The sequence below is a fragment of the Ovis aries genome, chromosome 12, assembly GCF_016772045.2.
Source record: "Ovis aries strain OAR_USU_Benz2616 breed Rambouillet chromosome 12, ARS-UI_Ramb_v3.0, whole genome shotgun sequence".
Lineage (NCBI taxonomy): Eukaryota > Metazoa > Chordata > Mammalia > Artiodactyla > Bovidae > Ovis > Ovis aries.
In genome coordinates this window covers 72,621,027-72,644,149 of record NC_056065.1, presented here as the reverse complement: position 1 = coordinate 72,644,149, position 23,123 = coordinate 72,621,027, and the positions used below count along the sequence as shown (strand labels likewise).

Below are 23,123 nucleotides of genomic sequence, written 5' to 3'. Positions count from 1 at the left end.
AAAAAAGATGGTTGAGTTTCAAAGGCAACTTCAATGAACACATAACTCTCTTGGAATAATACCTATTTGATGAAATATATATACGTAGTTTTGTTGCTGAATTCAATTTAATACAGTATTTAGCTTGGGGTTTCTGCATATATGCTTATAAGTGAGATTCGTTTATAATTTTATATTCTTCTTATCTAGTTAGTGTCAAAGTTATACATCTCAAAAGAGAAGGGTACTTTTCTTTTGTATACTCTGAAATAGTTTATGTAGGATAGGAATTGTTTGAAAGCATGGGAAACATTTTTTGGTTTATAAAAACCAGTCTCACAAGCTCAAAGCAAGCTTTCACAAGCATGTATGCAGAAATGCCAAATTAAATATGTTCATATTGAATGTAGCAAAAAAGAATATGTACATATATTTGTACATATACATATAGAAATTTAGATAAAAACAGGAGTTTTTATGACCATTTCCACAAGATGCTGTATTCAAGTATTGGTACTAGAAAACGTCTTGTTTTTATTTGTTTTACAATTAATTTTTGTTGTATCTTAAATCTTATCAGTACATCTTCAGTGTTAATATGAAAAAACTTTCTGTATGAAAGAGAAAGTGAGAATTTTCCCCTTTTTTCCCCACTCTTCATTAGCTAACCTGAATATCAGAGCTCTGCTCCACGAGTGTAGTAACATTCCCTTTCTCTGAACCATCATTTCCTTTTCTCTGGCTCTTGCAAAGCTAATGACCTCAGAACAAACCAAGCAAAGAAACAGGGAAGTAGTCACGGTTGATGCGATGGGAGCAGCGTCACCAGCTCCTCAGTGGCAGAAGTGATAGTCCTCACTGAAGGTCACGGGGGAAAATGCAGGGCGAACAGCTCAATTGAACAGGCTCTGTAGTAGACATCCGTTTTTTTCTGCCTGGCTCCCTTGTCTTCCTGTGGCCACAGTATCCAGATTTCGCTTGGGAGACCATCCTGCCCCTGTACTTTTGATGAAGTGACTTCGTTCTGGTTGGAGCAATCAGGATGCTATCTTCCTCTTTCCCAAAATACTCAGAGCTGCTGAAAACTATCTGGCAGCTTGGAGCAAAGAGTCTACCTGCGAATAAGGCCAAATTTGGGAAACAAACCCAAGGAATGGGAGAGAACTCTTCCTAGTGACACAGGTTGAGGCCTGGACCCATGAGCATCTGAAGCTGCCCTTGTGTTAACTGTTGTATTACAAAAGCTGTAAATTCCCGTGTGTGTGTTCAGATCGTGAAAGTTTTGGTAGTTTGATGGTAAGTGCCAGAAGCTTCTCGGCACCAGGCTTCCCTGCAGGGAGGGAGACAGACTGGTGTTCTGCAGGCTGAAATGAGTCTCCTTCCTCGTGCAGTGCAAGGGCCCCACGCAGACAGGAGGAGGGCTTGCTGCTGCCTTCCACCTCTCTTGGTCCTCCCTTTGATGCTTTTTGTCTTTGTCCCTCCTGTGTTTTTGGTAGGGAGCTCTTGGTAACCTCGGTAACCTGTTGCTCTGGGGGCAGACCCAGTCTGGGAAGGCCACTTCTAACCCTGCCAGTAGCCATTGTCTGTCACTTGCAACCGGAACCTATCCTGATTCCAGTACCACTCTGAAATGGAGACGATCCACCCATCCTTGCTTACTCCAGTTAAGTGATCCTTTAGAGTCAATGGGTATTTATACCTCTACCAAAATGCAGGATGACTCTCCTTTACACTGGATTGGGGAGGGAGTGGAAGTGGAAGAGGGGTCACACGTGGCGCAGTTATTCTGTTCTCGCTTCCTCCTTCCTGAAATTGCCCGTGGTGGGCTTCCCTGCTGGCTCAGTCAGGGAAGAATCCGCCTGCAGTGCGGGAGGTGCGGGTTCGATCCCTGGGTCGGGAAGATCCCCTGGAGGAGGAAATGCTAACCCACGCCTGTATTCTTGCCTGGAGCATCCCATGGGCAGAGGAGCCTGGCGGGCTACAGTCCAGAGGGTTGCAAGAGTCAGACACGACTGAGCGACTAAACCACCACCGCGTCTCCTCCTTACCTCATCTGACTGGTGCTCTTGCCCTGGGGCTGGGAAGGGCCCTAAGTGTTGCAGCCCTGGAGTAGTCACACTTCAGCACCCTCTGTGCCCCCATCGCCCCATTTTTAGGAAAGTGTAATGGAAGCATTTCATGCTGTGCAAATTACCTTAAAAACCAGGAAATATCTTCGAGGCACAGGGAAAATAAATTCAACATGAAATATTCAAATTCATCGTAATTACCATTATAGAGTTCAGCAGTTTTCCCTGAGTAGAAGTGGTTACAAGTAAGGTGAAGTCAGTTTAGTATTAATTTAAAAACTCAGCACATTTACCTAATAGTCCTGTTGTATTATATTTTTTAATCTTATGTTTTTCTCTCTATATATACAAGTTCCTACCTGTTTTTAACCTATTAGCATAAGGACATGTAATGGCTATCATAAGCACAAATTCTGCTTATGCTAAACATTATATAGAGTTGGTTTATTTCTTGGGGAAATTAAACTATTCTTTTTCCTACAGATTGCTTATCATCCTTCACCCTAGGGCAGAGGACTCAAGAGGAAAGAAGAGAAGTGTGAAAAAGAAGTATTCTGTTATATGGGAAGAAGTTATACTTTCACTTTAGGGAGCCTGTGGGACAATTCCTTTAAGTAGACTCAATTATGATTGGGATTTGTTCGACTTTGGGTTAATCACCTACAGTTACTGCCACCAAGGCAAGCCCTAGTGATAAATTAATGATGGAGTCTGCAGCGAGAGTAGGTAGATTCCTGAATGCACGCTGAATGGAGCAACTTGCCCTGAGGAATCGTCAAAGCAAAGATGCCACTTGAGTACAGAGGATCTGTATTTACTTTGTCTTTGCTCCAGTTACTCTATATTGTTACTCTCGACTGCCTTCATGGTACTCAGTGATCCCCATGCACTGCCACACCGATGCCAACCCTGGATAGGCAGTTACACCGATGGCAGTGGAAAAGACCGTGAGATTTGCACTTTTTCTAAGGTATAAATTCAGAATGAACTCCTCAGAAAATAGTCTTTTTTCTGTTAAACACTAACTATATTTCAGCAGGGCTTCCTGAAATAAAATGTGATCACCGAGGATTTTACCACTCTTTCTTTTTATTGTTGGGCTTGGAGACAAGGACATTTTTGCAGCAGTACATGGGGAGATAAAGTTAGCTGTTTTGCTTAGGAGCAAGAAAGACCTTTCCCAAGACTTTCCTGGGACATCACGTAATGACCTTAATGGGTGGATAAGAAAACATTAGGTTCCTATCTTATTATCTGACAGTAGGTTAACATGAAAAATACTATACTATGAAAAATACATTTCACAATATTCTAACAGATGCTGCTAGTATAATAGCCTAATGTAGCAAACGCACCAAATGTGCTTGAGCATGTTTCTGACACTATTTTCATAAGTGATGATATATCCTAATTGAAACTTACTAAAATTATGTTTTCTCCTCCAACTGTCATGAAAACATACCAAACTAAGTGCTGTGTGTACCCATGATTTAGGAACATAAGATGTATCTTTTTTTTCTGGCTTTCTCCTCTGTGGTTTAGAGTTAGAGTTGACAATAGGAGATTTTATCCCTCTCAATATTAGTCCAGTGAGTTTATACAATCCCCAAGTAAGTTTTAATTCTCCTTGATTACTTGTATAAGCCAACCTAAATTCAAACTTGAAGACTTGGGCAAGACATATTTAGATTTTTTAAATCTAAACATCTAAATCTATAATTTTTAAATCTAAAAATTTGTTGTAGAATAATAGTATTATCAGTTCAGTTCAGTTGCTCAGTCATGTCCAACTCTCTGCAACCCCATGGACTGCTGCACGCCAGGCCTCCCTATCCATCACCAACTTCTGGGGTTTACTGAAACTCATGTCCATTGAATCAGTGATGCCATCCAACCATCTCATCCTCTGTCGTCCCCTTCTCCTCCCACCTTCAATCTTTCCCAGCATCAGGGTCTTTTCCAGTGAGTCAGCTCTTTGCATCAGGTGGCCAAAGTGTTGGAGTTTCAGCTTCAGCATCAGTCCTTCCAGTGAATATTCAGGACTGATTTCCTTTAGGATGGACTGGTTGGATCTCCTTGCAGTCCAAGGGACTCTCAAGAGTCTTCTCCAACACCACAGTTCAAAAGCATCAATTCTTCAGTGCTCAGCTTTCTTTATAGTCCAACTCTCACATCCATACATGACTGCTGGAAAACCATAGCCTTGACTAGACGGACCTTTGTCGGCAAAGTAATGTCTCTGCTTTTTAACATACTGTCTAGGTTGGTCTAGGTTGTCTAGGTTACTTCCAAGGAGTAAGCGTCTTTTAATTTCGTGGCTGCAGTCACCATCTGCAGTGATTTTGGAGCCCAAAAAAATAGTCTCTCACTGTTTCCACTATTTCCCCATCTATTTGCCATGAAGTGATGGGACCAGATCCTATGATCTTAGTTTTCTGAATGTTGAGCTTTAAGCTAACTTTTTCACTCTCCTCTTTCACTTTCATCAAGAGGCTCTTTAGTTCGTCTTTTAACTCATGGAGTGAATCCCTTTAGGAGTGTGCAAAGAAAGCCCTAAATATTTTTATCATTATTTTATCCTAAATATTTTATCATATTTTTATACTATTTTAGTCATTATAAATGTTGTATCCTTGTGTCATGTAATTTTTTCATTAAACCTTTTTTCTTGTGAAACCAAACGCATAGAAGGCTTCCCAGGTAGCACTAGTAGTAAAGAACCCACCTGCCAACGTAGGAGACAGAAAGATATGCGGGTTTGATCCCTGAGTCCAGAAGGTCCCCTGGAGGAGGAAATGGCAACCCACTCCTGTATTCTTGCCTGGACAATTCCATGGAAAGAGGAGCCTGGCAGGCTGCAAGCCATAGGGTTGCAGAGTCAGACACGACTGAAGCGACTTAGCATGTACGTACGCAAACACATAGTAGAAATCGTAAAAGACAGAAATGTACAACCCATGTAGCTACCATCCGGGTCGGGAAATAAGACATTGCCTGTACCCCCCAGAAACCCCTGTGTCCTTTCCAGTCACTCTTTCTTCTCTCCCCACCCCTGGGGTTAACCACAATTTTTACTTTTAAGTTAATCACTTTTTTACTGTTGTTATCATTTTACCGTCTATTCATGCATCATCATGAAATACTTAAATTTAGTATTTGAAATACTTAAGTGTAGTATTATCCTGGTCTTTCTTTGGTTTTCGTTTTGGGCTTTTGTTGTCGAAATTTAAATAAATGGAACCATATAGCTAAGTATCCTTTTAGGGTCAGCATTTTTCACTCAAAATCATGTTTGTAAATGTAGTTGTAATTAGTTTCATTGCTGTCTAGTGTATAGAAACTGTATGTGCAGCATACTTGCTGTGTTTTATGAACTCACCACAACTTGTTTATCTGTTCCGCTCTTCCGGGTCCTTATAAATAATGCTGCTAAGGACGTTCTTTCATAGGTATCTCGGCAAGCATTACACATATTCCTGATGGAGATAAGTATATGGAATTGACAGATATTATGGTTTGTGCATTTTTAACATTTTGAGAAAGCATCGCTTTACATTATAACCATTGGAAAATGAGGCTCTGTGTCCTAACCACAGTATTGTTTTAGCCCATCTGTTTGTTATATAGTGTTACCTCATGGTTTTAATTTCCTTTTCCTTGATTGTTAATGAAGTTGAACATCATTTCGGGTTTTTATTGACGATTATTTTGTGAAAGTGCTGGTTCGAGTATCTGTCAAGTCATTGTCGTCTTTTTCTTATGGCGCTATAGGTGTTTGAGCTAGTATATTTGGAATTTGAGCTAATTGTGAACTATGTATATCTCAGACCTCTGTTCCTACGTGATGATTTTGCCTTTCTGCTCTCTTAAAAGTCTTGGTTGAAGCTCAGAAATTCTTAATTTTAATGTTGCTGGATTCACTAAACTTTAATTTACGATTAATGCTTTTCTGTTTTCTTTAAGGAAGTCTTCCCCTACCCTGAGATGGTGAATATAGTCTCTTATTTTAATGTATAGGTTTATCATTTTACCTTCTATATTCAGATCTACAGTTGGGGTTTTTTGGTCTATTTTGAGGTAGGGTTAATTTTCATTTATTTCTATGTCAATAACTGGTTGTTCTGTCACTGTTTATTAAAAAGACTGTCCTTTCCCCACTGCTTTATAGTTCTACCTTTGTTGTGAATTGCGTCTATTATGTGTAGATTAATTAGTGGGCTTTCTATTTAATAATCTTTTATGCATTGTTTTATCACATTGTCTTCAGTAATGTAACTTTAGTGTAAATTTTGATACTCAGTAGAGCAGAGCGCCCTATCTTATCTTGTATTTATTGTGGTAAGAACATTTAATGTGATATCTAGCCTTTAACAAATTTTAAGTATACAGTACAATATTGTTAACTCTAGATTGATTAATTATTGTACAGCAAATCTCTAGAACTCACTCACTGTGCATAACTGAAACTTTATACCCACTGAACAACAACTCTCCATTCCCTGAGCTGGCAGCCGCTGGCAGCCCCCATTCTACTCTCTGCTCTGTGACTATCTTCGATATCTCACATAAGGGAAACCACACAGTATTTGTCTGTGACTGACTTATTTCACTTAGCATAATGGCCTCCAGGATCATCCATGTTATCACAGATGGCAAGATTTCCTTCTTAAGACTAAATGCTATTCCATTGTACCTGTATACTGCATGCATTTTAGAATTAGATTGTCAAGTTCCACACAAAAAGCCTCTTAAGGTCTTAATTATGATTACATTTAATCAATTTGGAGAGAATATTGCAAAATTGAACCTTATAATTCATTAACATAGTATATACAGCACTTTTAAATTTCTCTCAATAATATTTGTGGTTTTCTGTACAGAGTCCTTGCATACCATTTCTTCATTAATTCCTAGATATTTTATATTTTATCCTCTAATAAATGCCATTTCAAAATAAGTTTTATTTTTGAATTTGTTGCTGGTATATAGCAATATATGGATTCTTAAATTTTACCTTTGTAGCTGTGACATGTCTGCAGACTTTTTCGATTTCATGGTGGCGTAACTGTGTAGAATGCACATAAGGACATTCCAAGTCACTGTACCTTTTATTTCATTGTGTTGCCTTTCGTAAGGCGAAGGACCTTCTCTAGCTGGAGTCTCCAGTGCAGCGCTGACTGCCAGTGGTAATAGTTGGCATCATTGTCACATCTCCAGTTTCAAAGGGGAAACACTGAAAATTGTTACTAAGTATGATGTTATCTGTTGCTCAGTTTGCTTTGCTCAGTTTATTTAGTGTTGAATCTTAAGTTTATGAATGAGAAAATCCTGTAATTTTTTAATAATGCCCTGTCAGGTTTTGATCTTAAGGCTTGGCTATTTTTGTTCGGCCACACCACGTGGTTCGTGGGATCTTAGTTCTCCAACGGCAGATGGAATCCGTGCCCTATTCAGTGGGTCTTAACCACGGGTCTTCACCACAGGACCGCTAGGGAAGCCCCGAAGTTTTTCTGCTTTCTTAGGGAAACAGGGGAGTGTTTCCTCTTTTCCTACTATCCAAGAGTTTGCATAAGACTTCTTCACCAACTGGGCCACAAGGGAAGCCCAGGAATACTGGAGTGGGTAGCCTATCCCTTCTCCAGCAGCTCTTCCCAACCCAGGAATTGGACCGGGGTCTCCTGCATTGCAGGCAGATTCTTTACCAACTGAGCTATCAGGGAAACCCTGCATAAGACTAGTATTATTAATTAGAAATCACTGTTGAAGCCTCCAACTAAAGTTTTTTTGTTTTATTTTCTGTTTGTTTTGGAAATTTGTTTAATTACTAATTCAATTTCTTCAGTAAGACTGTTCAGATATTGTATTTCTTCTTGTGTCTATTTTGGTTAGTTGTACTATTCCAAGAATATGTCTATTACATCAGAATTTCAAATTTGTTGAAAGAAAGCTGCTTTTACTCTTTAAAAAATCTTTTCATGGTCTATATAGTAGAATATATAGTAGTGTCTCGTTTCATTACTGATATTTTTTTATTTGTGCCTTGTCTCTTATTTTCTTAATTGGACTAACATTTATCTATTTTTGTTCATCTTTTCAAGTAACTTATTTTCATTATTGTTTAAGTACTTGTGGGTTATTTATAATTATATCCTTAATTTCCAAATTTTTAGGAGTTCTTTCTTCACTAGAAGATAGTTTGCATTTATAGCTGATTTTTTAAAAATTCTGAATTATTTCCATCATTTGAAATTTGTTTGCTTTTTTAATACATATTTTTGTAGAAGTCTATTGTGAAAAAAAGGATGTAATATCCACTATGTGCTTGAGAAAATGTATATTCTGTAGTTGTAGCGTATGATGTTCTGCATATTACCATTAGGTCAATTTTACTTATCATGATATTCAAATCTTCTACACCATTACTGTATTTATTTGCCTCCTTATTTGGTCAGTTACTGAAAGAAGTATGCTAAAGTATCCCACTGGTTGTAGATTTGCCTGTTTCCTTTCCAGTTCTGGCAGTTTTTGCTTTCTAAATCTTTGCTTTTGAGCCCATGCATGCAAATTTGGAATTACTTTATCTTTCTGGTAAATTTGAAGCATTATTATTATTCAGTGTACCTCTTTATCTCTAGAAATTATTATTGCCTTGAAGCTAACCTTGGCTGATACTAATGTAGCTACACCAAATTTCATTTGCTTATTATTTGCATGGCAAATATTTTCCCACCCTTTTTTATTCGACTTTCTATATGTCAGTGTTTTACGTATCAGTGTATAAATAGCAGATTTTTTGCTTGTTTAATCAAAGTCTGCCAATCTGTGTCTTTAAAGGCACAATTAAGACATTTACATTTAATGCAATTGAGTCTAAATCTGGGTCAGTCTTTTAAGGTCAGTAAATCTTTGAACAATCTTTTGTGTTCAGGAAAGAGTTCATTAACAGCTATGAGTTTAAGAAATTTCTCTCTTCTCTTTTGTATACAAACATGCAAGAATTTATGAAACCTCATCTCCTGTTATTCCTTTGACTGTCATATGATGAAAAGAGATCCAGAAACCAAAATATGCTAAAAACATTTCTCATCTAGTATTTGGGGAATTTTGCTTGCAACTCTTGTCTTTATCATGATTTACCTACCTCATTCCAACAAACAGGGCATTACCAACATATCTATTAATATATCTTTTTTTACAAAATACTATAAAGATCTCATTTTTGATTGCAGGGCTGTGACTCCCAAATGAGCGTGTCGGAAATGTCCTGCAGTGAAAGCACGTCCTCCTGTCAGTCTCTTGAACACGGCTCGGTCCCAGAAATTCTCATTGGTCTGCTCTATAACGCCACAACTGGAAGGCTATCCGCAGAAGTGATAAAAGGCAGCCACTTCAAAAACTTGGCAGCAAACAGGCCACCCAGTGAGTGAAAACTTTTCTTAATTCTAATGTTTTCTGTACTTACGGGATTCTAAGTGTTAGGGCTTCAATCCTGTCATTTAGTCTTAGCCAATTGATAATGGTGCAATCATCAGCTAATCTATTTCATGTTTTCTATTTCCAGTCATTTGGGAAGTAGAAAGATTTGAAAATCAAAATATTAATTGTAAGCTGACAAGACTTTACATTTTTCAGCATCTTCAGAATAAATCAGCCCTATCATAGCCATTATCTTCTAATACCAGAAAAAGTTATGAGTCTTTGTTTAAGGTAATATTCCACAGATGATGAGGAATATTTATAGCTATTGTTAACTGAAAATCAATGTGTTTTCTATCTGCATGCAGTACTATGAACTAATGTGTATCCTTCTGTATTTTTCCTTATTGTCTGCATTAACAATTTTAAGAAAAAAAGTGTTTCTTTACATTTTTCCTCCTTTAAAATTATAAATCCGTACTGCCTGCAGAGTCTTATTTAAATGAAATATGCGTTGCTTTTACCAGGACAAAACGAATAAGGAATGGTTTGACGTTTATACTGGATGCTAAGAAAGGAAAGCTAGATGGTATACACCCCTCTACCCTGTCCATCAGCATCTCTCTCTCCTCTCTCATCTCTCTCCTAGTTCAGGAGGTGGGGAGTGGATCAAGCACAGAGAAATTGTCACAGTATACCTCCAAAACTGTTTATTGTTATCTGTAGAAACGAACTGGGAAAGTAGCAGCTTCTTTATATTTCTGTAAAATTAAAGCTGTTGATGGCCTAAGCTCAAAATTTGAAAGGAAGTCTTGAACAGTAATGGCACCCTTATATTTGTTTCATGATTTCTCACAAACTTGCTAAAAGCAGTATTTTACTCCAGGTAGCAAATGATTGTTGGAGGAGGGGAAACTTTTTCCACCCTTGAGTTAACTTTACTTCTAAGTATTCTAACAATTATTTTTTCAGTCAAAGTGAAAAGTCATAAAAATATATTTAATGTGCCCTCAGTAGTACTGGAAACCTTGCTTCTCACATACATCACACAGTGTATCTGTCCCTGCATTAGAAAGTCGGAGGCCAAAATTAGGTTTATATTTCTACCCTTGGACGAATGACCTAACTCCCCTAAGTTTGTTTCCTTATGTCTAAAATTAAGGTTGTATCTCACAGGGTAATTGTGATACTCAAATCAGATAAAGGCACGTAAAAAGGATGCAATTATTATTGTCCCCTTTTTCCTTTCAAAAGGAAAAATTCAGAGGAAGGAAAGAAGTGATTACTAAACAGCTTTGGAAGTGTGACTTGGTTATCTTCGTTAATCCACACTAGGAAAGGAAACTCAAATGGCCTGGGAAGTAACTTAAATGAGCAGAATTTGTAAATGAAAGATAAAATCATGGAAAGACCTGTGGCAAATGCAAGGGAGCACTGTACTCTTGCTTGGAACCAGGAGAAAGTTTTACTTGATTTGCTAAACTTTGAGTGTTTTTGAAACACTGTAACAGATAAACAGATAAAATTTTGGGATAAAAAATCCCCAATGTATTTGGGATTACATTTAGTAGCAAGCCATCAGTTTGCCATTCCTACTTTAGCCAATAGTTTAATTTTTTGACAAATCTTTAACTTGAAATGCTAGAAAGGAGCAGAATGAAATGATAGGTTTGTCTTTCTGTCCTTGCTGAAGCCACCCTGATAGAAGCAGAGAAACAATTATCAGAACTAAAATGAAGGATAGGGAGTAGAGAGAGGCAGGAGAGGATAATATACAAGAGAGATTTGCATCCACAGAATAGATCTTTCAGGTTAAAGAATAGGTTATAGCAGTTTCCATTATTTTAGATTTAGAGCTTCAGTATTAGGACAGTTACTGGTATTAGCTGGGAGGTGGCTAGCAGGTAAATACAAGTTAACATTAATCTTTATTATATGAAATAAAATATTTATAAAGTAAAATAGAAGACAGTTTTATCAGTTTGTCATACTGTATATAAGATTGTGACCCTTCATATATACCTGGGTTCTAAGCTTTGAACTGTGTTATAGACTGACTAATCCAGTTTTTGTCTTAAAAGAACAATAGTAACATTCAGGAACAAAAATTTTAGTAGTCCTATTTTTCATAACTTAATTTTATATTACATTGGGATTAATAAAAGTGTTGGAAATGTTAACTATTGCATGGATAAACTTTAAAAATTAGCGAAATAATAATTATAATGATCTTTTAATGACTTTTATTCAGTCTTTTATAGTCTGATAATTTGCATGATTCTATGTTCAATGTGCTTTAGACCACAAGGATATCATTATAAAGATGTCCCACTTTAAAACAGTGTAATTTTTGTTTAAGATTGCACAGTGACCTTAAAAATTCTCATTCCATGAAATTTACCCAACATACCCTTTGTTCAACCCTCTACCTGAATTAAGATGCTAAAGTGTTGTGTTCTTCCACTCCAGTGAACAGCGTTTCCTCTTTACTTCTAACCTTTGACCCTCCTTCACCCAACAATTGACATCTGGTCATTATTTCTTTTACTGCTTTCCACCCCCTGTTCTCAGATGGACTGTTCTGTTGTCTAAAACACTTGATAGGTGGACAGGTTTATATAATCCGAGGTGAGTTCCTGTAGAGGCTAATTGGATGTTGTCTTTTCATGCAAAAACAAAATACCCTAAAACTTGCCAGCAGTGAAGCTGTCCACCATGTTGATTTCCAAAAAATGCACATTTATTATCTGTGGTACTTTGAATAAAACTAACTTAGAATTTATCTCTGATTATGGATGATGGTATTCAGAGTATCTATAAAATTAGCAAAACTTTTAAAATTGAAGGTTTTAATTTTTATTCATTATATTGATTCATGTAGAAACATATTTCATTGAGAAATATTGAAATTTTCATAAAATTAATTGAAATTTTGATATGAAGTACACATGATGGATCTACATGCTGAAGATCATTTGCATGAGTTCTGAAGAAATTGGAAACACAGTTGTTTGAAATGAGGGTTTATCTCCTAAGTAACCAGGCAATGAACTGTTATGTTTCACTTGGTACACTAAACATCACATCAACTTTTTTTTATAATTCATGAAAATAGTTAAGATACCATACTTAAAACTTCACATTAAATTGTGCCAAAAAGGAATCCTGTAGTATTTATTTTTAACCATCCAAAAAGCACATTAAATGTACTCTTGCATGAAACCAAGGAGAAAGTTTTACTTGATTTGCTAAACGTTGAGTCTTTAGTGCATTTGGCTTCATTTTGGCCCTGAAATGTTTTAAAAATGTATTTAAAAACCACATCCATGCAGAGATTTTTTTGACATTTCATCCTAAGCTGTTTCGATGTCATCTTTGCATTCTTGTCTTTCTCTTTTCCTCCTTGCCATTTGCCTTCATTTCTATTTGTTTGTTTATTCTTACACTCTGAAAACACAGTGGAATGCTTTACAGTGTTGTGGCTAACTGAGCTTGCTAAGTGTTTATTAATGCTATGATGTCCTGCTTAGTGAATCTAAATGGGGGTGGGAATGGGCAGGGTGGGTAGTGGGAGGTCGGGGGTGGGGAGGTCAGGGTAAGGGAAGGATTATGAGGTATACCTTTAAATTCTAGAAATAGTGAGGTTAAGATATTATTACCCCCAAAGATTTTATGCCTACTTAGCGTTCTCTGTACTTGTCACATTTTATGATCTTCTACATCAAAATGGAATTACCAGATTTCTCCTAAACATGGTATACATGTATACTATGGTAAACATGGTAAACATGGTATATCCTTATAAAGTCTGAATACTTAACCTCATCAAGTGTTACAAGAAAGACATTTTGAGTTTGTTTCAAATGATATTTGTGGTATGTTTTGCTTTGTTTTTTTTTCTGTAGATACATATGTTAAATTAACCCTACTGAATTCCATGGGCCAAGAGATGTCCAAGTGCAAGACATCCATCCGCAGAGGGCAGCCAAATCCGGTCTACAAAGAAACGTTTGTTTTTCAAGTGGCCCTGTTTCAGCTCTCTGATGTGACGCTCATACTGTCCGTGTATAACAAACGCAGCATGAAAAGGAAAGAGATGATAGGCTGGGTTTCCTTAGGTCTGAACAGCTCTGGAGAAGAGGAACTCAACCACTGGACTGAAATGAAAGAGTCTAAAGGACAGCAAGTCTGTAGATGGCACGCATTGCTAGAGTCGTGATGACTCAGGAGGAAGGGGCAATTCCGGTTCCAGGCAGCAGCATCTCTGAGTGCAGCGTTCCTGTTACCTAGTCACCGTTAGAAGAGCTATTCTTTGAAGAGTCATCTGTAACATTCTCCCCAAAAGCTTTAAATTCTGTGGAGCAAACGTCTATTACTGACATCAACGAAGAAAAGATGGGTCTCTAGCAGAGCGCGTTTGAGAAAATGAGAAACTGGCATCCTCTTTGTTAAACTAACAGTCCTCCAGAGCTTTCAGAGCATCCTTTTGGCGTGAAGTTAATTTTACTGTAGCAAAAGAGCCAGTAACATCATGAAAAGTCACGATTATAAATGATTTTGAAAATCAGAATTTGTAGTTGCAGCACGCTACATATTATCCACAAAACTGGCTCGTCCCCAGTGTGTGTGATTTCTCTAATATGAGAAAGTCATCCTGCATCAGTCAAGTCTAATGGTGAAGGCTTTCAGTTACATTGTACATTGTTTTAGTTCAGGTTATTTTCCTTTTTGTTGTGCCTCTGTTCTTCTCAATAGCACTAAATCTAAGTGCAAGCAAGTATTCATTTTCATAAGGGAATCTTTTTATGTATTATTTTAAGAAAAGTTCACTTCTTCAATTGCCTCTGATTTTGCCTGATCCAAAGAGACCAAGTCACTGTACTGGTCCTTTGCAAGTCTCCTAGACAGGTTGTACTGTAGAACCATGTAACTTTCTGTTGAAAGCACTTCCTGTATTCTTGTATTCCAATGTAGGAAGCTAATAGAGCAGGACTTTACTTAAAAATCTCTTTCAATGATTGACTGTTTAAAATTGTAGTAATGTGAAAGTACATTTTTTTTACAAACTAAAAAAAATATAGTGAATAAGCTGTTGAAAATTGAAAACAATTCAAGTTAAAGGAAATTTTAATCATCTGCTCTGAGTGTTTATTAACCAACACTGCATAAAGCAGGTAGCATTCAAATAAGAAACAGTTCTCTTCTTCTTCACTCTTACTTCAATTTGTATTTGTGATATAAAGACTCTTCAATTCTAAGTGTGAATCAGAACAGCATAAACAGTTCTGAGATTCCTTAAAATGTTTCTAGTAACTTGTGACTAGATTTTATGAAATTTACAGATACGTTCTTCAACGTGATGTCATCCTGTGCCTTCCATGTGAGTTAAATTTGCTCATACAGCTTGAAAGTTGTATTTGCAAAATTAGGCCTTCAATTTTTATAAATGTAAAGATTAGATTCCTCAGAACAGTGTCACAAGATCTTTATTTCCTCTGAAGTATGTAAAAGTTGTACAATGTGCTAATTTTTTTAAATGGCAAGGCATTTGTTGTTTTTATATTTAGGAACTCTAATTATCAGGAATATTATAAGCAGTTTTCTTTTTAATTTTGCCTCTTAACCAATATATAATTTTATGCACATACTTTATTAAATAGAATATGTTTTGTATATATGAAAAATATTTTCTTTTTTCTCTTTCTAATTCCTAGTTAAATTAGACAAAACAGACTATTTACCAGTTATTCAAAAGCAGTATATCATTGTTCCTAGTCCCAACTAAGTACTATGTATTATTGTAAGCTAGAACTTGTTATTACCATAATAAAAAATGCATAGATATTATTACTTCAGCTTGGCTGTACTGAAAGGCCTTAAAAGAAATCCAAAAGACAGTGAACTCCTAATATTTTTTAGTTTAAAAAAATGGCAGCTCTCTGCATTCATATACATGAGTTATATGATACAAAACAAATGCTGTATCAGGTGACATGGGGTTTAAGAATGTATGTTACAGAGATGCATTAACAGGAAGAACCCATTCTCTTATTACATTAATGAGCATTTTCCAGGGTTTTGTGACTCAGTTAGGTTATAAAGTTCAAACATGAATCAAATGGCAAAATATCTCATGAAAGTATTTTTAGCAACAGATATGGGAAGAGATTAGAAGGGGGGCTGTAGGTTTCACTGAGAAATTGGATTTAGGCATTTGATGCTGCGAGTAACTTTTTTGGCTTTGAAACAACTAAGTGCACTGCTAACAACCAGGATTGGCCTAATAATTAAAAGAGTTATCAGTCTCATTTGCAGCTGTAACAAAGCCTAGTCAAACACATGAGACCAGCTTGGTGCTTTCTCCTTTAGCAAGTAAAGAACTATCTAGATATTATTTGTTAAATCTGTCTTTCTTCAGACTGTGCCCAGAATTGTGTGTGTATGCTTGGATATATCCTTAGAGGTTTAGCTAGTCTAAGGATCAAATCCAGAATGGCCTAAAATTTAATCAACAATTTTTTTTTAATTTTAAGAAGGACCCTACCTCCGCCCCAGCTGCCAAGTCCTCAAAGATTATGAAGTATGTGTATGGGTATTTACACCCAGCACACACCTGCACACAATATGTATATGTATATATGGGTGTATGTATACATATATGTGTGTATTTGTAAAGATGCAGGTGCCCTGGCTTTTTTTCAGATAACTAAATAGAAACGCATTTACAAAGTTTACGGATTATTTTTCTCCTCTGTATATTTACTAGAAATTATATTTGGTTTGGGGTGCTATTTGCTGCCATTCTCCTCCACACACAGCAAAATATATATCTTTTTATTCTTTGGATTGACACAACTTAGAGTAATTACTACCCCAAATTTGTCTATTCTTTGAGAAAAAGATTAAATAGGGCTCAAGAGACCCACTCACTCTGCTGAATCTAATGTACAAGACTGTACTGCTGCTCTTTTGTGAGCTTAAATTTGCATGAAAGCTTAAAGGAAAAATCTTACATCTTAGCAATTAAAGCAAATAGGGGCCCAGTGGTGGGCAGCAGGTGTTGTCTGAGAAACTTGAGAAAGACAACCCACTTTCTTGTTGTTCTCTTCAGATCCCCTAAGTTTTGTAATAAAATGAGATAGTCCAAATACAGCAATTGACTGGCATTCATGGGAGCTCCTGAGCTTGGAATTACAGGTTTTATTTGTCTCCCAAATGAGCTGCAAAATGTAGTTGTTTATTACTGCCCAGGAAGCAGAGTGTATCTTAAATCAGTAGAGAATTGGTTTCATATATCCTCTTACCTTTAAGAAGTTTTCTTCTGTAATCTTTGTGTCTTCTGTACTGTTCACACTTTTTGTGAAGTTTCTTCGCATATTTTCTTACCGTGCATTCAGCGAATTCTTGATATTGTTGAACTTAGTGACAAAAATAATAAGTTGAATCACAATTTTAAAAACAGAAAAACCAATGAGAAAATATCTAATCTACCCTTAGTTATAGCAACATGTTTAAATTTAGGGCCTGGTGGACTTTTTCATCCAGTCCACTTCAGAAGCCCAGGGCTATATGTTAAATCATTTTCTTGATTCCTTCATCTTTGCTTTACTTGTCAAGTGAGTCAGAAATGTAATGCTTACAAAAACTGTTATAGCACAAGAATTCATGCAACTGAGGGTGTTCTTTAAGATGAAGATGGAGCTCAAATGACATCATAGCTTTTCAAGTGGATTGAGAGAGAGGCTGAAGTATAAATTTAAATGAAACTAGAACAGTAGTCACCAACAAATTTCTCAAGGTCTCTATGCAGCTGTTAATAGCAATGATACAAATCCACGTTCTGAAACTGCTGTTTGCCTACATGTCCACTCATGGAGATTTTTCTCATTGAGAGCTATTATTCCAAAGTTTCCCCCATTTCCTTTTTCTTTCACTGTCACCAGTTCACCCATGGCCTGCACTGGAAGTGGCCATTGTGTCGTCATCATCACCAACAAAACTCAATATTGAGCACAAAGTTAAACAGAGTACTTTTTTTTTAGATTAACTTTATTTTTTTTTTTAATTTTTTTTTTTTAAATCTTTAATTCTTACATGCGTTCCCAAACATGACCCCCCCTCCCACCTCCCTCCCCTAGATTAACTTTAAAACATCATCTGTATTCACCAAAATGTATAATAATGATGCTGGTAACTGCTATAGTTTACTAAGATGTAGCACAATAATTTGTTATTTTGATACTCATATTACAACAGTAATATGAGGTAAGTAATATTGTCAACATTTTATGGATGATACAACTGCAGGTTAGAAGTTACGCAGACTTAGTAACAGAACTGGGATTAGGACCCACATATAAATTACTCTGAAACTTATATCATACGTATTACAATTGTATCCCTCTTAACTAATTGCAAGAAAAAACTGAACAACATTACATTCATCAATAATACCCCACACACGCTTTAGTTGGATGGCTGAACTAGAAAAAAAAGAAGACCAAAACACACAGAGCTTGGGAAAAAGAATTACAAGACAAAGAAGAAAAGATCAGAGGGTTGTTTTCCTTCTCAGGACACAAATGGTACTTTTGTGTCGTACTTTGTAGATGGCTTATATTTTCAAAGACTTGGGGATTAATTTACTCTGCCAGTTCAGCCTATACTTATATTCTGAAAATGTATGAATCAATTTGTTCTGCTCCTTGTCCATTACTGGGAATCCAAATATTTCTATTGTACACGTTCACTTTTCTGCCCTGTGAAGTGGATAGCCTGTATCCATGATTCTCTGTCTTGCCCATACTGATGATGAGAGGAAAGACTCTTGTCTTCCTCTGCACTCTTACTTTATGTTGCTTCTCTACCCTTTGTTAAGGTTTAACCGGATGACAGCTAATTTTATTATATGCATCTCCCCTCTCACCAGTACTTAATGTCCTGTATTGTTATCTTTGTATGTCCCTTGCTCATAGTAGGCACACTATAAATATTGAATTAAACTAAATTACCTATACAGAAGAAGTCAATAATACTGTTATATATCTCAACATTTATTTATGAACTTGTGCATGGATTTATTCTTCATTTCATATATGTAAGAGTACCTACTATGTGCCATGTGTTTTTCTAAGTGCTACAAATGGAGAGAGAATAAATCGGGTAGACAAAGTCTTCGCCCTCACAGAGTTTGCATGATAAAGTGGAAAGACAACCACAGAATAAGTTTAGCAAAGGAATAACATGGAGTTCAGAAAAATCTTCCTGGAGGAAAGAATGCCTGAGTTGAATCTTAGAGATCAAATACAGATTACACTCCCATCACAGGACATACTCTCCAAGGGCAAAATTTTAAAACAGTGGTTCCCAAACTGTTGTGTTTAATAATTATTTTGAGAGCTTAATTTGTATTCCAAAGCCCCGCCTCCAGAGATTCTGTTTCATTTGGTCTGGAGTGGAGCCCAAGAATCTAAATTTTATTAAGCTTCCCAGGAAATTCTTTGTTTAGATGCATTGGTATAGAATGTACAACTCATATAGAATTATTGGCAGTCGCGTTTCAATACCCATAGATTAGATCTTAAAGTGTGATAGTGATAAAGAAGAGCAAGATTAAGCTAGGATTAGTGCTGTTGATTTGTTTTTTACTTGTGCTTCCTTAAAAAGAAAGATATTTAATGAAGCACTTAAAAGTAATATTTAATTATGAGTTTCTTTGCATTCACAGTCAACATAACTTTTCCAAAGTGTTTCATGATATAATAAATAAATTCTATTCTGTTAGTTTTATTATTCCTGAAAATTTGTTTGGGATTATTGTTCAAATATTTCCTTGCAAACTATCTTTACAATGATAGGGTTAAGGCAAAGAGAGTCTGAGAAGATATTTACCTAGTATACCTGTCAGTACTCTAAATGAAATAAGACTGACCTTTAAGTGCATGTACAGGGGTAGTCATAGGTGGTGGCATTTTTCATTCTTGTGTATAGTAAGCTTTCTTGCCTCTTATCATCATCCTGAATGACTTCATTGTCATTATACTCATCAGATGAACCTCATTCCTGGATTCTTCACTCAAAAACGGCAGTGTTTCTATCGCTTCTGATCTGATCTCCATTTCCTTGATTGCTTAGCTCTTTCTTAGAGTTTTTTATTTCAAATAGCAAGTTAACACATCAGCCTCGAGTCCTTTTTCTCTAAAAATAAATGCCATATATATTATGTTCATCTGAGTTTCTATTTTCCCTCATTTAAAATGTTGTCATACCAACTTTTCTGCTGTAATATGTTGCATGAATGTATTTTACGTTTTGAAAGTATTTTCCTGACAAAGATCTGTGATTAACCCACTGAAAAATTAGGTTCGCTGAATATTTGAAATAATGTGGTATGGAATTAGGCTGTTTTGTGAATGCTCCTGTGTCAGTGTTTGGTCTGGTTATAACTTAAAATTTGGCTAACACAACCTTAACATGAGAGAGTTTGACAAACTTGATTTACTAATCCATTATCAAAAATGAATATAAGAATCTTGCTTTATTCTCTCCCTATTTAGTCAAGTATGCATCTTGCTTAAAATGTTCCTTCTTCCTTCCTCCAGGACTTTTTTCTCCATTCCTATTCATGTATGGGGCTTCCCTGGTGACTCAGTGGTAAAGAATCTGCCTGCAAATACAGGAGGCGAGAGTTCAATCCCTGGGTCAGGAAGATCCTCTGGAGAAGGAAATGACTACCCACTCCAGTATTTTTGTCTGGGAAATCCCATGGATAGGAGCCTGGAGGGCTGCAGCCCATGGGGTCACAAAAGAGTCAGACATAACTTAGCGACTAAAAACAACACATTCATGTACATTCACAGTAGATTCCAGAGTTATCACAGCTGCATAATTTCTAACAAAAAGTGATACCCTGACTTTTTACACTTAATCACATGAACTGGACAGCAGAGAGGACTGGATAGGAGTTCTCAGAGACTGGAGAGAAAGCAAAGTTCGGCACTCTTAGTCATCAGGCTTGTTGGATACCTTGTGATGGTTGCTGTTGCTGTATACTTCTCTTGAATAGTGTGATTCCCTCATACCATGTTGCCTGGCTTGGGAGCAGAGAAAAAAAATGTGATTATTAATGTAACAAAAGTTTGGCATAATTTTATTGTAGAATTTCAACCCATTAGTACATGAAAATTTCTAAATAATTAAGTATGAGAACAAAGTCACTGATACAGCAGTAGTTTTGCAAGATGTTAGACATTATTTCAATGTCGTCTTGACAGTCTGCTTCTCAAATTGTCCTTTTATTTCAGGGCCCTTCACCCTTTGTTGTTGTTGTTATTCTGATGACTATTTGATATTGGAGTTTGTCTTTTAAATATTCAAGACAGTTTTAAAAAGAAAAACCTAACCCCTTTCTGTTTCATCCTTAACTATGTGATCTCTCTCACCTGACACTTACTGTGTTTAAAATGAATACCCAACAGAGGAAATATAATACCTTATTATACACTGAAAAAATAATTAGCTGAAATTTGTTTGTATATTTGGATATTGCTAGAACGCTTATTTCCAGAAATCTAAGCAGTTAATATTAAATATGGTATTATGTTTAGTGAGAAAATAGTAACTTCCCCTTATCTCTGAGATTTATTGCCTCTCTTGCCTTTTACATCTGGCTGAAGCTGTGAACCTCTTACCAACACTTCATTTGTCAGTCTCTGAATGTGCTCACCTCCTCCAGATGGTATTATTTTCAGTAACAACCAAACCACTTATACCCTCAAGGTCAATCCTCACCAGTGATTCCTATTCGTAGCCTCTGTTAATGTTGATAAAAGTAATACAGAAGCACCTAGAGGAGAAAAGACCCCTGATGCAAAGGACCAATGTCTTAGTGCCCTGGTATGACACCATAAATACTCAAATTAATACCCAGGATGATTTCAGTTGTAATGGAATAGAAGCCAACTTCTTGGAAATGAGATTTTGGGTCATTATGTCCTAAATTCTCACCTTTTGGTCTTTTCTCTTTCCTCTCTAGCTTGAATTTACATTTGGTGAGAAAGTCTTTTTTAAAGTCCTGATTTTAAATTGTTAAATGTTGACTTAACTGGGCACGTTTATTAAAGAAAAAAAAAAAGGAAGACTGAAGTAAACAGTCATGAGAAGGCTTTGGGCAGACAGGGTGCTGGTCCTGGTGGGGCAGTCTTCTTGCGTAACTACTGAGAGTATTTACAACATTCTACAATAACGTCACATTTGTTTTGTGAGGGGAGACCAAGGTAGCTTTTACATATAAATTGGCTCTCTCAGTATTGAAATATATTTAAACAATTATTTGAAACACAGCTAGGAAATACTGGTGACATTTCTGACAGTATTTTGAAATTATAAATATTACTTTAAATTTACAAGGAAAATTTCCAGTAATGGCTTGCATTACAGAGTTAATTTATAATGTCTCTACATAATTCTATTGAGATGGCCTTTGTTTCTGTGGTGAAGATAATAATACAGTGGCAACAATTTTGAGGAATCTTTGAAGCTGTCATAGAGGAGCTAGCCAAACGTTGGCTAGATTTTTACTAGAATGTTGAAATTATAAATGTATCAATATACTTTTCAGTTCAGTTAGCCTTGATGAAAAACAATTATATGAGTTTAAGGGTCTTGATAAATGTTGGCATCTGTTTTTTTCTAAAACTCATGATGGTCATCACAGCTCAACACTCTTGTATTATATATTTGTCAACATAATGTAATTTTTATGGAAAATTCAATTAGTGGAATCTTTTATTCAATATTCCCTTGTTTTGCTTCTTTCCATCATCATTTCTCTTCCTTTCTTCTTTTGTTGAGGCAAGAAGCTTAATAGGATAGTTTCTACAGAGCTTTCTTACTTATTTTTCTAATAATGCATATAACTATGTGATGAAGTTTAAATGCTCTGTGAGCAAAACTCTATTAACCTGAAGAAATGCACTGCTGACTAACATTTCCCTTGGTCTTAAATTGTCTCCGATGTATTTTCTAGAGTCTACACCATTAATGGATCTTATTAATATAGCGTCTGTATGGTTATCAACAGTGCTGTATTATTGTCACATATTAATTTGCATTTTTGATCAAAAATATGAACAGATGCGTGTGTGAAGCAGCCCATTTTATAGGATGAGCATATGTCTAACCATTTTCATGTAACTGAAAATGTGCTGTTTGTTGCATTTTATCCTCGTATTGACTTTTCTACTATCTACTCACCGATTGTCTCGGTGCCTTTTTCCTTTTGTATTATTGTATTACTGAAAGAAATTGCTGACCTCTGTGTAAACAGTGTAAAATCTGTTCAAATTATTAATCCAAGGAGATTTTAACGTCAGTTTAATTTTCCAGAGAATAAATTTTTGTGTGGGTTACAAGTCACTTTTCTTCACTTTTCTGTAACAGATCTCTTTACATGTTAGTACTCATTTGGAATAGGTAAACATGTAACTTCTCTGTTGATGATACCCAAAAATCAGCCTGAATGCTTATCACTGACAAGTGTTACTGTGACTGTTACACAAAATAAAATAATGTCACCTTCATAAGCAGATATCAAGTGGATATATATAGATGTTATTAAGATCTTGAGTTTAAAAGGAATCTTATTTAAATGTGCTATCA

The 23,123-nt window shown here is 36.1% G+C and overlaps 1 protein-coding gene across 2 annotated transcripts in view; it reads left to right on the top strand.

Annotated features, from left to right (window-relative positions):
* The window catches only part of SYT14 (synaptotagmin 14), a 200,632-nt gene extending 177,756 nt beyond the window's left edge, over positions 1–22,876 (top strand). Inside the window, exons 6-8 of one of the 2 annotated variants that reach the window (XM_060396737.1) lie at positions 9,278–9,467; positions 12,036–12,092; positions 13,370–22,876. In XM_060396737.1, the coding sequence (XP_060252720.1) occupies positions 9,278–9,467; positions 12,036–12,092; positions 13,370–13,683 (561 nt within the window). In that variant the 3' untranslated portion in view covers positions 13,684–22,876. The remainder of the gene's footprint in view (positions 1–9,277; positions 9,468–12,035; positions 12,093–13,369) is intronic. The other variant, XM_027975977.3, reaches the window with a different exon arrangement.
* Positions 22,877–23,123: the final 247 nt, after the last annotated feature.